We start from the raw sequence: 12,872 nt of genomic DNA, 5'->3' as shown, positions 1-12,872 counted from the left end.
ATTCAGTAGGCAGACGCATGAGGAGTCTTTAGACACACTGTGTCCTGAGTCTCTAACAGGAAGCCAACGCTGTTACCTGCAGTGTCCTGGCTCAGGGTCTCCTGGCTGCTGCTGCTATACGAAGGCACTGGAGTGATGGACAGTGAGGCTGGGCAAGACAGAGGCGTGGCCAGCTCAGTCCTGCGCGCGAGGGAGCGGTGATACACTGGGACGCCTGCATCTTTGGAGATGAAGAGAGGCAGCTCTGACGGGAGGGTGGGTCTGCCTTGTGCGTAGGGGTTTTTCCAGTGGGTGAGCCCGATCGCAACAGGCCCTGCAACATCGTAACCTGGCAAGACAGACACATAAGGTCAGGATCGGCAATCAAAACATCACATCATCTTGCCCTTTTATTTCCCAAAAGTCTTAGCTGAGAGTCAGTAAAACACCACTTGAGATAAGGCTTCATGTTACTAATAAGCAGACAGGAATTGTCACACTTGATGAATCCTGTTAACTAACCAATGTGTGTTTATCAAGCACATACTGGGTGCTGGGTGCCCAGTCTTTGTCCTTCAGGAGCTCAGAGTCTAATAAAGGAGATAAGACTTGTGATTACAATGAAAAAAATACATGAAGGTCTATTACATTCTGGTTTCCCTAGTGGCTCAGATGGTAAAGAATCTACCTGCAATGCAAGAGACTTGGGTTCAATTTCTGGGTCAGAAAGATCCCCTGGAGAAGAGAATGGCAACCCACTCCAGTATTCCTGCCTGGAAAATCCCATGGACAGAGGAGCCTGGAGGGCTACAGTCCATGAGGTGGCAAAGAGTTGGACACAACTGAGCAACTAACACTTTCACTTTGATTACATTCTAGGTACTTTGCAAAAAGTGACTGTAACCTTCACAGCAATTATATGGGGATGTTGTTCAGTCACTAAGTCGTGCATGAGTCTTTGAGACCCCATGGACTGCAGCACACCAGGCCTCCCTGTCCTTCACTATCTCCCAGAGCTTGCTCAAACTCATGTCCTTTGAGTTGATGATGCCATCCAACTATCTCATCCTCTGTTGCCCTCTTCTCCACTATTTCAGTTTTGTAGATGAGGAAACTGGATCTTCCCTAGGCCAAGCAGCCAGTAAGTGCCAGAGGCAGAATTTAAACCCAGATCTGTCTGGCTCCAAAACCTACGTTCTTTCTCCTAAATTACAACTAACAAGAATACAAAGTGAGATGAAAGAACTAAAGTAGGACAAGAACATTCCTCAGGATTTTGGGAGACAAAGCCCTTCTCGGTAGAGGAACTAGGTCATGGAAAAGATGGCATGAACTTGGCCTTCTAGGTAAGGGTTGTAGTCTAGAACAACCAGAAGAACAGATTTATTCTGTAGCTATGTTTTGTTAGCCTACATTTTTCTAAATTTGAAGCAAAATTAAAATTGACAACAATAAAAATCTAGAGCAGTCTCAACAAAATCCAGCTTTGTTATCTCTTTAAAAATCTCTTGATTTTCAGGGCTTCCCTGGTGGTCCCGTGGTAAAGAATTTGCCTGCCAATGCAGAAGACACAGGTTCAATTCCTGGTCTGAGAAGATCCCACATGCCATGGGGCAACTAAACCCATGCATCACAACTACTGAGCCTGTTCTCTGGAGCCCATGCTCTGCCACAAGAAAGGCTACTATGATGAGAAGCCCGCACACAGCAAGGAAGAGTAGCCTCTGCTCACCGCCGCTAGAGAAAGCCTGCGTGCAGCAACGAAGACCCAACAGAGACAAAAATAAATAAATAAATATTAAAAAAAAAAAAACACCTCTTGATCTTCCCCTAAATATCTAGCAATACTGGACTGCATTCCCGTGTGGCAAATGTCAGCTGAAGCAACCACAGAGCCACTCTACTGAAGTGGAACAAAGGAATTCCTGTCGGCCACAGTCCCCCCCACTCCCTAACGCCTTACTCCCAGCCTCACTTAATTTATCTTACATGCCTGACCTCTGCAGGCCTTTGCATCTGCAGCCAAGATAGAGAATTTAGAAATACAATGTAAGTACAGTCAGGAAAAAAATAAAAATGCAAAGGTAGGTTGGTGCAAGATAGCTGAGGGTCTTAAACGCCAAGGTAAGAAAATTGGAGTTTACTTATTAGGCAAAGCAATAACTCTAACTAAGTTTTTCAAGTGGGGACTGGCAAAATCAAACAGACAGCAGCAAAAGCCAGAATCTGTCCCTGCCTCCTCTGGTGCTGATTCCTTTTGGGAAGCTTCCTCCGACTTCCCAAAGCCGACTTAGCCGAGTAAAGACAGCCCCTGGAACAGGTGCTGGGTGTAGGGACTGGAGGGGTGAGGGGAGACAGTCCAAATGGGGGAGAGGGTACCGAGGGGCCAAGAAAGCCCTAAAGGGACAGCACGGTGGGAGGCCTGCCTGGATCCCGATGACTCGAAGAGTGTTGTCTGGGCAGCCCCCCCACACTAGCGTGAAGCCACCTGAATACAGACACATGTCAGACGGGGCTTCCCTGGTGGTTCAGTTGGTACAGAACTTGCCTGCAATACAGGAGATCTGGGTTTGATCCCTGGGCTGGGAAGAGCCCCTGGAGAAGAGAATGGCTACCCACTCTAGTACTCTCACCTAGAGACCCCATGGCCAGAGGAGCCTGGCGGGCTACAGTCCATGGGGTCACAAAGAGTCAGACAGGACTGAGCGACTGACCCTTTGACTTGCACATGTCGGACAGTCTCTGCCCATACTTCACAGCCAGGTGTTCCTTTTTCCTATGTGTCTCCCTCAGGAGCTGAGCATCCCTCAAGGTCAGAGGGTATCTTAATCATCTTTGAAACTCCCTCCCAGTGTTTCTTTATTTGGCTCTTTATCCTGGCATTCAGTAGATACCCACTGTTCACAGAATTCTTCCTAGACCAGTGACAAGGAGGTGACACAGAGGCTACAATGTAGAAGCTAAGAAAGCATTACTAAGGGACCAAATCTAAGTGTTGGCAGCAAGAAAGGAAAAGAAGTACAGTGAGATATACAACAATAAGATGGAAAGAAAGGAGTCTGGGGCCACCAGGGGGCTTTGTCCAGCAAGATGTCAGAGAAGACTTATGGCAAACAGAAAAGTGAATCCTCACTATGGCCATCAGACGGACTGGCCTGGCAAGGGCTGAGGAAGGTTGAGTGTGTTTTTAGACAAGAGGAGATAAGAGTTTTACTGGAAATATCTATCTGGAAATGTTTGGCACTAGGCTGAAAAACAAAAGCAATGAGGATCAGGAGACATGGGATCAGAGCTGTAAATGTGGGAATCAACCACACTGAAGTCATGGCTGATGCCAAGAAATGAACACTCTACTTCACTGTCATAAAATGATAAATCCAAAAACAAAATTATAAATCTACTAGAAGTTATGATCCTGTCTAACGCTTCCTGGCAATGCACTAGGGATCTATCAGCACCACCTCACTTAAACCTCACAATAACCCTGTCAGGAACATACTAATATTCCCATTTGACAGATTAGGAAACAAAGGCTAAGGGAAATTATTACTTTCCCAAGGTCAATAACGACACAAATAACAGATTCAAGCTAAGGCTTATTGAAGACAAGTGCTCTGGTCCTCAAAGCTACCCTGCCTCACTAAGAGCACAGGCAACAAGAAGGATTCTAGAAAATGGAACCGGAGTCTGTTTCCCCCACAAATGGCCCTGAGGTCACTTATTCCTTTCCAAACCATTTTTCATAGAGAGATCTCAATGGACCAGAATTCACAAGGAGAGGGAGACACTGACACACTCGAGAACACGCGAACTGGACTATTTGAGCTCTTCTTGGTTGGTCACCTTCCTGAAAGGTGAGTAAATGGAAGGCAGTGAGATGAGGGACTCCTCTGGTGAGGGCTATGGAGCCCCTGAGGATAATCACAGAGAATGCTAATTCTCAATGTTCGGAACTTCAATGGGGCCAGAGCTGCAGCGGAGGCTGAAGCAAATGCTACTGACCCCAGGGCTGCCTCCGACACTGTGTGTTGGACTAAACCTCTGATGCAAGTGTGTTTATCTTGTGATCAATACTCATGGATCTCCCATAGCTCCTACAAGTGTACTGGGCCATAGAAAGGAAATTCGAGGAGGCTCCATTTAAACTGATGTTCCATCACGTTTTTATTAAAATTGTGAGAACGTATTACCTCCTACTTACACCAAAGAATCCTTTTACAAGAAGAACAATTATGGGGCCATGTTTTCCCTTGCCTCATTGTTTCATTCGGAAACTCGATTAAGCCCCTCTTCTTCTTTCCATATTCCAAGCTCCTTGGAAGTCATTATACAGAACAGGGTGTACAATATTTGTCACACACTGTGAAAGCATTAGACTTAAAAGTCTGAAGGAACTCTGAACCATCCACAATTTCAGGCTTTACCATTTCTTTCATAAAATGATAGCTTATTTATAACATGCTTAATTTTGAAAAAATATTGTTCACAGTCCTTTATAAAAGTTTAGGAAATTTCCACATCATTTAATGCAGAAATGGAGTTCATTAGCAAATATATTAATTCATGTTATTGATACAAATGAGCTATAATAAGAGCTGCATAATTATGATGGAATAAAACCAGACCAGCCAAAATTTAATAGCAGTAATAAGGTCAAAGGATATTGGGTGGTTGGTTGTCCAACAGCTGGTGGACAGCTGGAGTCCAAGTGTCTAAGAGGCAAGTAATAAAAATGTCACATTGGTAGCCTACTCACTCTCTCTTACCCATCACCCTGTCTCTAGGTGGGCCAGAAGAAGGGGTCCCAGCTCCCTTTGAGTTACATGTCAACATTCGCACTCACTGGCCCCCAAATCCTAAAAAGAGACATGTAAGGAACACTCAAAATTAGAGATGGTCTTGAGAAAAAAACATGATGTTAATTAACTTTAAAATTCTTAAATCTGTCATACATGGTAAATGGGCATTTACTAAAAATATAAGGAATTTTACAAGGGTCTCACAGATAAGTAGAAAATTTTCAGAAGGAGTCACTTTTTGTATGGATTGGATTTTTTGGCAATTCTTTTGTCAGGACATAGGTTCCTACAAAGAACTACATTAATAGGAAGTCCAGAGGTATGCTGTTTTCTTAAATGGAATTCCCTCACAGATGAGACACTAGCAGTCCAGGAGATGAAAGAAACAAAAAGAGCTCTAAAAAAAAAAAAACAAAATGCTAGGTGACTCAGAGATGTCCTCCCCCAGTACTGAGTATAAAGCTGTTAATTATTTGCTGTTTTTACTATAAATATTTCTAAAGGGTTTGTACTGGACAGACTGTGGGCAGTGGACACAGCCTGATCCCTGTGCAGAACCCATCCCCCATCCCCCATCCCATCCTCCCAGAGTCAAATTTTGTTTGGGAATTCATCCCACCCACACACAGCCCAGTGAGTGAGGGCAGGCAGGTCTAGTCCTCTCCCATCTCCACCTGGCAAGGATGGGTCTAAAGATGATCTTATCTCCTTTGTCAGGGATTGGCTGAAGGGTGGTCATGAGACTTAACCCCACCCAATGGGAGAGGAGAAGCCTCTGAGACCCTGCGAGGGAAAGTTTCAGCTCCTCAAGTAATGCCTGAGGAAGGCACCGAAGCACCTTTCCCTCTGATCACTGTTGTGTCTCAATGCAATTCCCGGACCATCTGGCTGCCACCACAGAGATAGATTCCCCTAGGAAGGCAAATGGAAGAAGGTCTTTCACAGTATCATTGAGCAGCTTAATCAACAGGTCCTCCCAACAGACTTTCCTGTTATGTGAAATAATATTGGGTTGGCCCAAAGGTTCATTCGGGTTTTTTGTAAGACTGCTAATTTTCCTTATGGGTTCAGCTGGTCTGAGTTTGTTGAAACAGAAGCAACATTCAAGGGCCCATCACCTTCTGAGAAAATTGTCTGTCATACCCACCTCTTCTTCAGAGGTGAGTACATAGGTAAGAACCTGGCACATGGACTTACTTGGCAGAACCATGGATAAGAATCCACCTGCTAATGCAGGGGACACAGGTTTGATCCCTGGTCCAGGAAGACCCCACATGCTGCAGAGCAACCAAGCCTGGGCACCACTAGAGCCTGGAAGCCACAGCTACTGAAGCCCCTGCAGTGAGGGGCCTGCGCTCGGCCACAAGAGAAGCCCCTGCAGTGAGGGGCCTGCGCTCGGCCACAAGCAGCAGCCTCTGCTCTCTGCAACTCGAGAAAAGCCCACACAGCAGCAAAGACCCGTCACGGCCAAGAGATACTAATAAAGTAGTTTTTTTAAAGACCCTGATACATGAGCTTCTGAGGGCTACCGAGGTGGCTTTAAAAAACAAAAAACAGAAATGTATCCTCTTGCAGTTTTAGAGGCTAGAAATCTGAAATCAAGATTTTGGCAGGGCTGTGCTCTCTCTGAAGTCTCTAGGAGAAAATCTGTTATTTGCATTTTTCTTAGCCCCAATGTTGCTGGCGATCCTTGGAGTTCCTTGACTTGCAGACACAAGCCTCTAATCTTTGCCTCTGTCATCACACAATGCTCTCCCTATATATATATATATATATATATACACACACATATACATATATATATATGTCTCGTGTGTCTCTTCTCCTCTGCTTACAAAGACACCAGTCACATTGAATTAGAAGCCCCATCCTAAGTGCATATGGCCTCATCCTAACTTGGTTACACCTGTACACACCCTATTTTCAAATAAGGTCAATTCACGGGTACCAGAGGTTAAAGCTTCAATCTATCTTTGGAGAAACAAATTCAGTTCATAATACCCTGACATGGTGGCCACAGTTGACTAGACCCATGGCAATTTCACAAGAGTGACGTCCAACGGGAGTTGGATTACCTGGGCTCAAATCCCAGCTCTTACCACCCAGGTGTTCTTTCTTTCTTACTTTTTAACTTTTTCTTTTTTTTTAGAGACTCCAAAAGTTAAAGCCCATTTTATTTATTTATTTTTTTCATTTATTTTCATTAGTTGGAGGCTAATTACTGTACAATATTGTAGTGGTTTTGCCATACATTGACATGAATCAGCCATGGATTTACATGTGTTCCCCATCCTGAACCCCCCTCCCGCCTCCCTCCTCATCTCATCCCTTGTTTCCTCATCTGTAAAATGGAGGAAATAACAGCATCCATCTCATGGGACTGTTGTGAGGATTAGCCACCCCTCCATGTTCATTGACAAGTGTCTTAAGAGACATCTCTACTCACAGTTCATTACTCATTCAAGGCCCTCATTCAAGGGCCTCATTCAAGGCCCTGTAACCTGGCTTCCCTCCCATCATCCACTGACATGGCTCCACGGATGTTACCAGGGTAGATCTCTAACTTTAACCTTCCTCAGTCTCCCCTTCTAGAAATTCTCTTGGCTTTTTCTTTTCAAGAAATGTGCTTCTTAGGTCTTCCTATTACTGATAATGTTTCTATCCTAGTTGTACTTCCCCCAAAGAGTAGTGCTAGGTGAGCATGTTGTGTTCTGCTAGGACCCTACTGTATCTGCAGGGAGTCCCTCCTCCGGGAGGGAGGGATAGAGAGCCACACGCCCCAAGCTGCAGACTTCAAGTTTCTGAGGAGGCCATGTGCTAAGACAGGTGATGTTATTTCTGAGATGTCAGGGGATAGGGCAGGTGGTACAGAATCCCCCAAAGCATACCTAGCATTCAGTAACACTAATTCGTTGTTATTTTACACATGGATGCATTAGATTGGTAGGCAGATTCTTTACCACTGAGCCACCTGGGAATAGGGCTTCCCTGGTGTCTCAGACGGTAAAGAATCTGCCCTCAATGAGGAAGACCCAGGTTCAATCCCTGGGTCAGAAAGATCCTCTGGAGAAGGGAACAGAAACCCACTCCGGTATTCTTGCCTGGAGAATCCCCATGGTCAGAAGAGCCTGGCGGGCTACAGTCCATGGGGTTGCAAAGAGTCAGACACAACTGAGCGACTTTCACTACTATGCATTAAATTATAGGAAACATACTATTTGCTATTGTGATATAAATTTTCTTTTTAAAATAAATGAAAATAAATCTTAAAAAACTAAGTCAGCTTTTATATTAAGTACATAATAATACAGGTGATAGACAAATGAAAGAGAAAGCAAATGATGGAGAGTTAGGGAAACCCATGCTTTTTAAATCTCTCTGGACCACATTAGCTCCAACCATCTCTAGGCAAAAGTAATAATGATCCACAAGAGGGCACCCCAGCAAGTTGAGTTCACAAGCAAGTGCCCTGATCCTGAAAATAAATTTGAGGGTCTTTACATTTTCTGCTCACTCCTTTCTCAGCCCCACACCCCAACCCTTTACAGGTAATAATAATTTTCATTAAAACATGGCTCAGTGGCTTACCTATGGTGACCTGGCTGACACAACTGTAGTAGCTGCCAGTCGTTGCAGAGGAAAGGTTATAACTCCCACTGCTTATATCTTTGTCTGTTAAGAAAATAAAAGAGGAGGTTAATTACATTCTGATAAATACCATGATCACAAAGTAGATTTATGACTGCTGGAAAATAAACCAAATGTCGTGTCCAAGAAACTCATACTCATTCATTGGCTCATTCATTGCAGGAAATGCTAGGGGCCAGGCATTTCAAACATTCTGACAAACAACCCAGATTGTCATATGGACAATTTCAGTTTGGTGTCACTGTTATTAAAACGAGAGGAGGGCACTGAGAGAGGACTGTCTGACCAGGTGAAAAAGCACCTAATCCAAACTAGAATGTATCAGGTAAGGCTTCACGGAGGAAGTGACATCTGAACTAAAACCTAAGAGATGAATACTATCCAACTAGGCAAAAGGGGGGTGCGTTGAGGGGAAAGACCCAGGCAGAGTGCCATCATCATGTCTGGAAACTCAGAAGTCTCAGCTTTGTCACTTAGCAGCTAAACACAGTAAAAGAGAGGTGAGCAGAGGCTGGACCGCAAAGGGTCTTTATAAACCACATTAACCAGTCTGGATGCTGCCAAGAGAACAGGATTCCATTTTCATTTCGGAAGGATCACTTTGAGGCAGCAAGGGGAACAGACAAGAGGAGTGTGAAAGGAGAGGCCGACAGACTGCTTTATGAGGCCACTCGATCGTCCTGAGACGAGGAGGTGGTGGCCAAACCATGGCAGGCAAGGCAGTGGAGGCAGAGAGTGGGCTCAATTCCCTTCCAGGCTCAGTTCAGCCGGCTGCCATGCAGACCACAGTACCGTGAGCAGATCGCGTTCCAGGCAGAGCAGCAGAGACACCAAACCTCCCATTTACATGGCATCTTAGCATCACCGGCCACCTGGTCTCATGCATGGGGTGGAACATGGCAGGTGTCACCCCATGTCTCTGATGGAAAAGCTGAGGCTCCAAGTGGCTCAGCACCTTGCCTGAGGTCACACAACAGCATGTGGCAGAGCAGAGCTCCAGCCAAGATCAGAACTGCCTTAAAATGTCTATGAAAACGGCAGGCCATAAGTGACTTTAAAATATCAAAACAGGGATTTCCCTGGTAGTCCAGTAGCCAGGACTCCATGATCCCAATGCAGGGGGTCTGGGTTCTATCCCTGGTCAGAGAACTAGATTCCACATGCCACAGCTAAAAATCCCACATGCTGCCAGTAAGACCCGGCGCAGTCAAATAAAATGAAATATTTTTAAAATACCAAAATAAATATTATCTAATATAACACATTACAGGTTAGAGACAAAAAGTTATAAGAATGGCTGCAAACTGACCTGAAGGAAATATACAAATATTATTTGTTATGTGATACCAGGAAAACTTATTATTAAAGTCTGATCTATAATGTTAAAAATTACAGGTCTGAAGGAGAGAAATAATTAAGAATTAGTCAAATGTACTCAAAGAGAAAGGGTTTTTAGAAACATGCGGAGTCATATTTTAAGAACAGTAATGCGGGCCGTTAGAGAAGATGGCTTTGCAGATGAACACTCTCGGAGGAAAGACCCACAGGTGCCTAGGCAAAGAGAGCAGGAAATGGGAGTCATCCGCAGGGGCGTCTGGATGTGCTTGTGGTCTGAAAGCAGTTGGAGAGTATTGACAAAAGCAGGTAATGAGCCAGCGGGCGGAGAAGTACTGGGAGCCCCGAGAGGCCACATCAAGGTCACTGTAGCTCCACGAACAAGGAAATAAACAGTTTTTAACGTGGAGAAAATAATTCAAGCAAGTTCATGCAACCAATTCCTTCTCTAAGCATCTCCTCTCTCTAGTGGGCTTCAGGCGCAGTAGACGCGCCAACAGTACCGCGCATGCGAGATTGTACTCTGTTACGGGTACCCCTAGGGCTTCCTTAGTGGCTCAGATGGTAAAAAATCCGTCTGCAATGAGGGAAACCTGGATTCGATCCCTGGGTTGGGAAGATCCCCTGGAGGAGGGCATGGTAACCCACTCCAGTATTCTTGCCTGGAGAATCCCATGGACAGAGGAGCCTGGCGGGCCATAGTCCATGGGGTCGCAGAGAGTCAGACAGGACTCAAGAGCTAAAATCAGCACAGAGGTACCCCAAACCATGTGCTTGTCAAGGGCAGGTCCATGCATTATTCAACTTGTTATTTCCAGACCTTAGTGCTATGCCTGCAAAAGGTGAATCCTCAATATACGTTCATTGTTTGAAAGAAAGAATAAAGGAATGCATGAAATTAAAAAATACATGACCATTTCCCCTTATGCACTGTAACCTCAATAGAGGTTCAAGGAGAAAGAGCACTTGGCTGAGAGTCAGCAGACCTGAGGCCTGAAGCCCCAGCTTTGCTGCACATGAACTCTGTGAACTTGGTCAAGCTCTCGACTTCTTTAGTCGTGATCTTAACATCTGAAAATGGTGACAATACTGCTTATCTCACTTTTCCTGGGCTAGGGGAGGAGGTAGAAGAGGATGAGGCATGGCTGACAAAAATAAATCAGCCACTCAAAATGCATAGTTAGCAAGTAATTCTATATATATTTGTGGAATCAGCTGAATCAACAACACCCAGACCTAAAACATATCAAACTACAACTACTCTAAAGTTGTCATTCCTAGTTTTTAAAAACCCTTCACGAATGATCTGCCCTTAAAATATTTTGGAAGTGAAAAGGGACAAGGTCAATGGCATCAAAGTGTGGGGAGAGGTGACAGGGAGATTCAGTAGCCACAGAAATGATTATGAATGGAGAGAAGAGAAAAGGAATGAAAAAGAAAAGAACACTGAGAATTAGTAATCAACAAAGAAGCAGAATGTTTGAATTAGCAATGAATGCCTGGGAAGAGACTGCGCATACATTTGAACAGGAAAAACTACTGAAATTTGAGTTGAATCTGAATGGTAAAACTAGGGCATAGTTTCGCAATATTTTGAAAAGACTCAAAGAGCAAAAGTAAGTACAAAGAACTATGGTAGTTTTGGTACAAAGTGACTCTGCAAAGAAGATGTTTTCCTATATAAGAATTAAAACCAAAAAACTGTGAGAGGGCTTGACTATCCATTTAATCCTTTAGGAACGAACTGTAGTTAAATAAAATCAAGTAACTAGTGGAAAAACTTGAGCCTGTGAATGAGGTTAATGAACTTTGTGGGTCTTGGAGTCAGTAATCCACGTTAGACCCCTCCATCCCTTGAGCACAGTCTCTCCATGGCTCTGTTTCTGTCTATGTACAATGGGAATAGTAATAGCATTTACTTTATAAAATAATACATAGAAAGTGTACAATCAGTGTTAGCTTCAGGGCTTCCTTAGAGGCTCAGACAATAAGGAATCTGCCTATCGATGCAGAAGACCCAGGTTCGATCCCGGGGTCAGGAAGATCCCTTAGAAAAGTGTATGGCAACCTACCCTACTCAAATATTCTTGCCTTGAGAATCCCTTGGACAGAGGAGCCTGTCAGGCTACAGTCCATGGGGTCATAAGAGTTGGACATGATTGAGCAACTAACACTAACTATATTTAAAAAGAACAAAGGTACTCATAAAATGGAATACCATCTAGCAAAGGAAATGAACGAAGCAAAGCAACACAAAATACTATCAACAGACCTCGCAAACATAAAGTTTAATGAAAGAAGCACATATATCGTACCCAAATGAAAATTTCAACAAAATTAAACTGAATTATTTATAGATGCAAACATAGATGGTGAAACTGTAAGGAAAAGTATCAAAATAATTAGTACAAAAATAATTAGTCAGCATGGTGATTCCACTTGGTAAAGAAAGAAAACAGTTTGAATTGTGAGAAAGTAGGGGGAATGCAGGTGTGCTCCACAGTGCTGGGAATGGCCTATTCTTGACCTAGGTGGTGGTCACAAGGTATTCATTTTATAAATATTTGTTAAATTATCAATCTGTCTTGACCACCAGTCTGTATATACAAAAGCTTTTTTACAAAAATAAAGAGGAACAGAAATCACAGTAGGGCAAGATGTAGAAATGCAAATTCTGCATTTGCATTTAGACAAAACGTCTAAGAAAATGAAATGGTGGTGGGTTCATAAAACAGTAGTCATTGACTACATGCTCCTTGTCAGGCACTTCATTTCCATCATTATTTCATTTGTGCTCCAAAAAGACTCTTTTAAGATAGGTATGATTATCCCATTATCTAGAGGCTTACAAAATTAGAGAACTTGCCCAGAATCACACTTCAGGGAAGTCACAAAGCTGGAATTAAAACCTAGGTTTGTTGGGCACATACCCTGAGAAAACCATAATTTGAAACGATGAGTCAGTTCAGTTCCATCAGTCATGTCTGACTCTGCAATCCCATGGACTGCAGCACGCCAGCCTTCCCTGTCCATCACCAACTCCCGGAGTTCACTCAAACTCATGTCCATTGAGTCAGTGATGCCATCCAATCATCTCATCCTCTGTCATCC

At 43.8% G+C, this 12,872-nt stretch overlaps 1 protein-coding gene across 1 annotated transcript in view; it reads right to left on the bottom strand.

The window, feature by feature from the left end:
* Nucleotides 1–12,872, bottom strand: part of ANO4 (anoctamin 4) — a 424,034-nt gene that overhangs the window by 398,376 nt on the left and 12,786 nt on the right. Inside the window, exons 2-3 of the mRNA XM_043441305.1 lie at nucleotides 8,367–8,450; nucleotides 77–328 (exon numbers count right to left, since the gene is read on the bottom strand). Coding sequence (XP_043297240.1) covers nucleotides 77–328; nucleotides 8,367–8,450 — 336 coding nt within the window. The remainder of the gene's footprint in view (nucleotides 1–76; nucleotides 329–8,366; nucleotides 8,451–12,872) is intronic.

Source organism: Cervus canadensis, chromosome 21, assembly GCF_019320065.1.
Source record: "Cervus canadensis isolate Bull #8, Minnesota chromosome 21, ASM1932006v1, whole genome shotgun sequence".
NCBI classification, from domain to species: domain Eukaryota; kingdom Metazoa; phylum Chordata; class Mammalia; order Artiodactyla; family Cervidae; genus Cervus; species Cervus canadensis.
The sequence above is the reverse complement of the archived record's forward strand: the minus strand, read 5'-3'. Positions and strand labels throughout refer to the sequence as shown.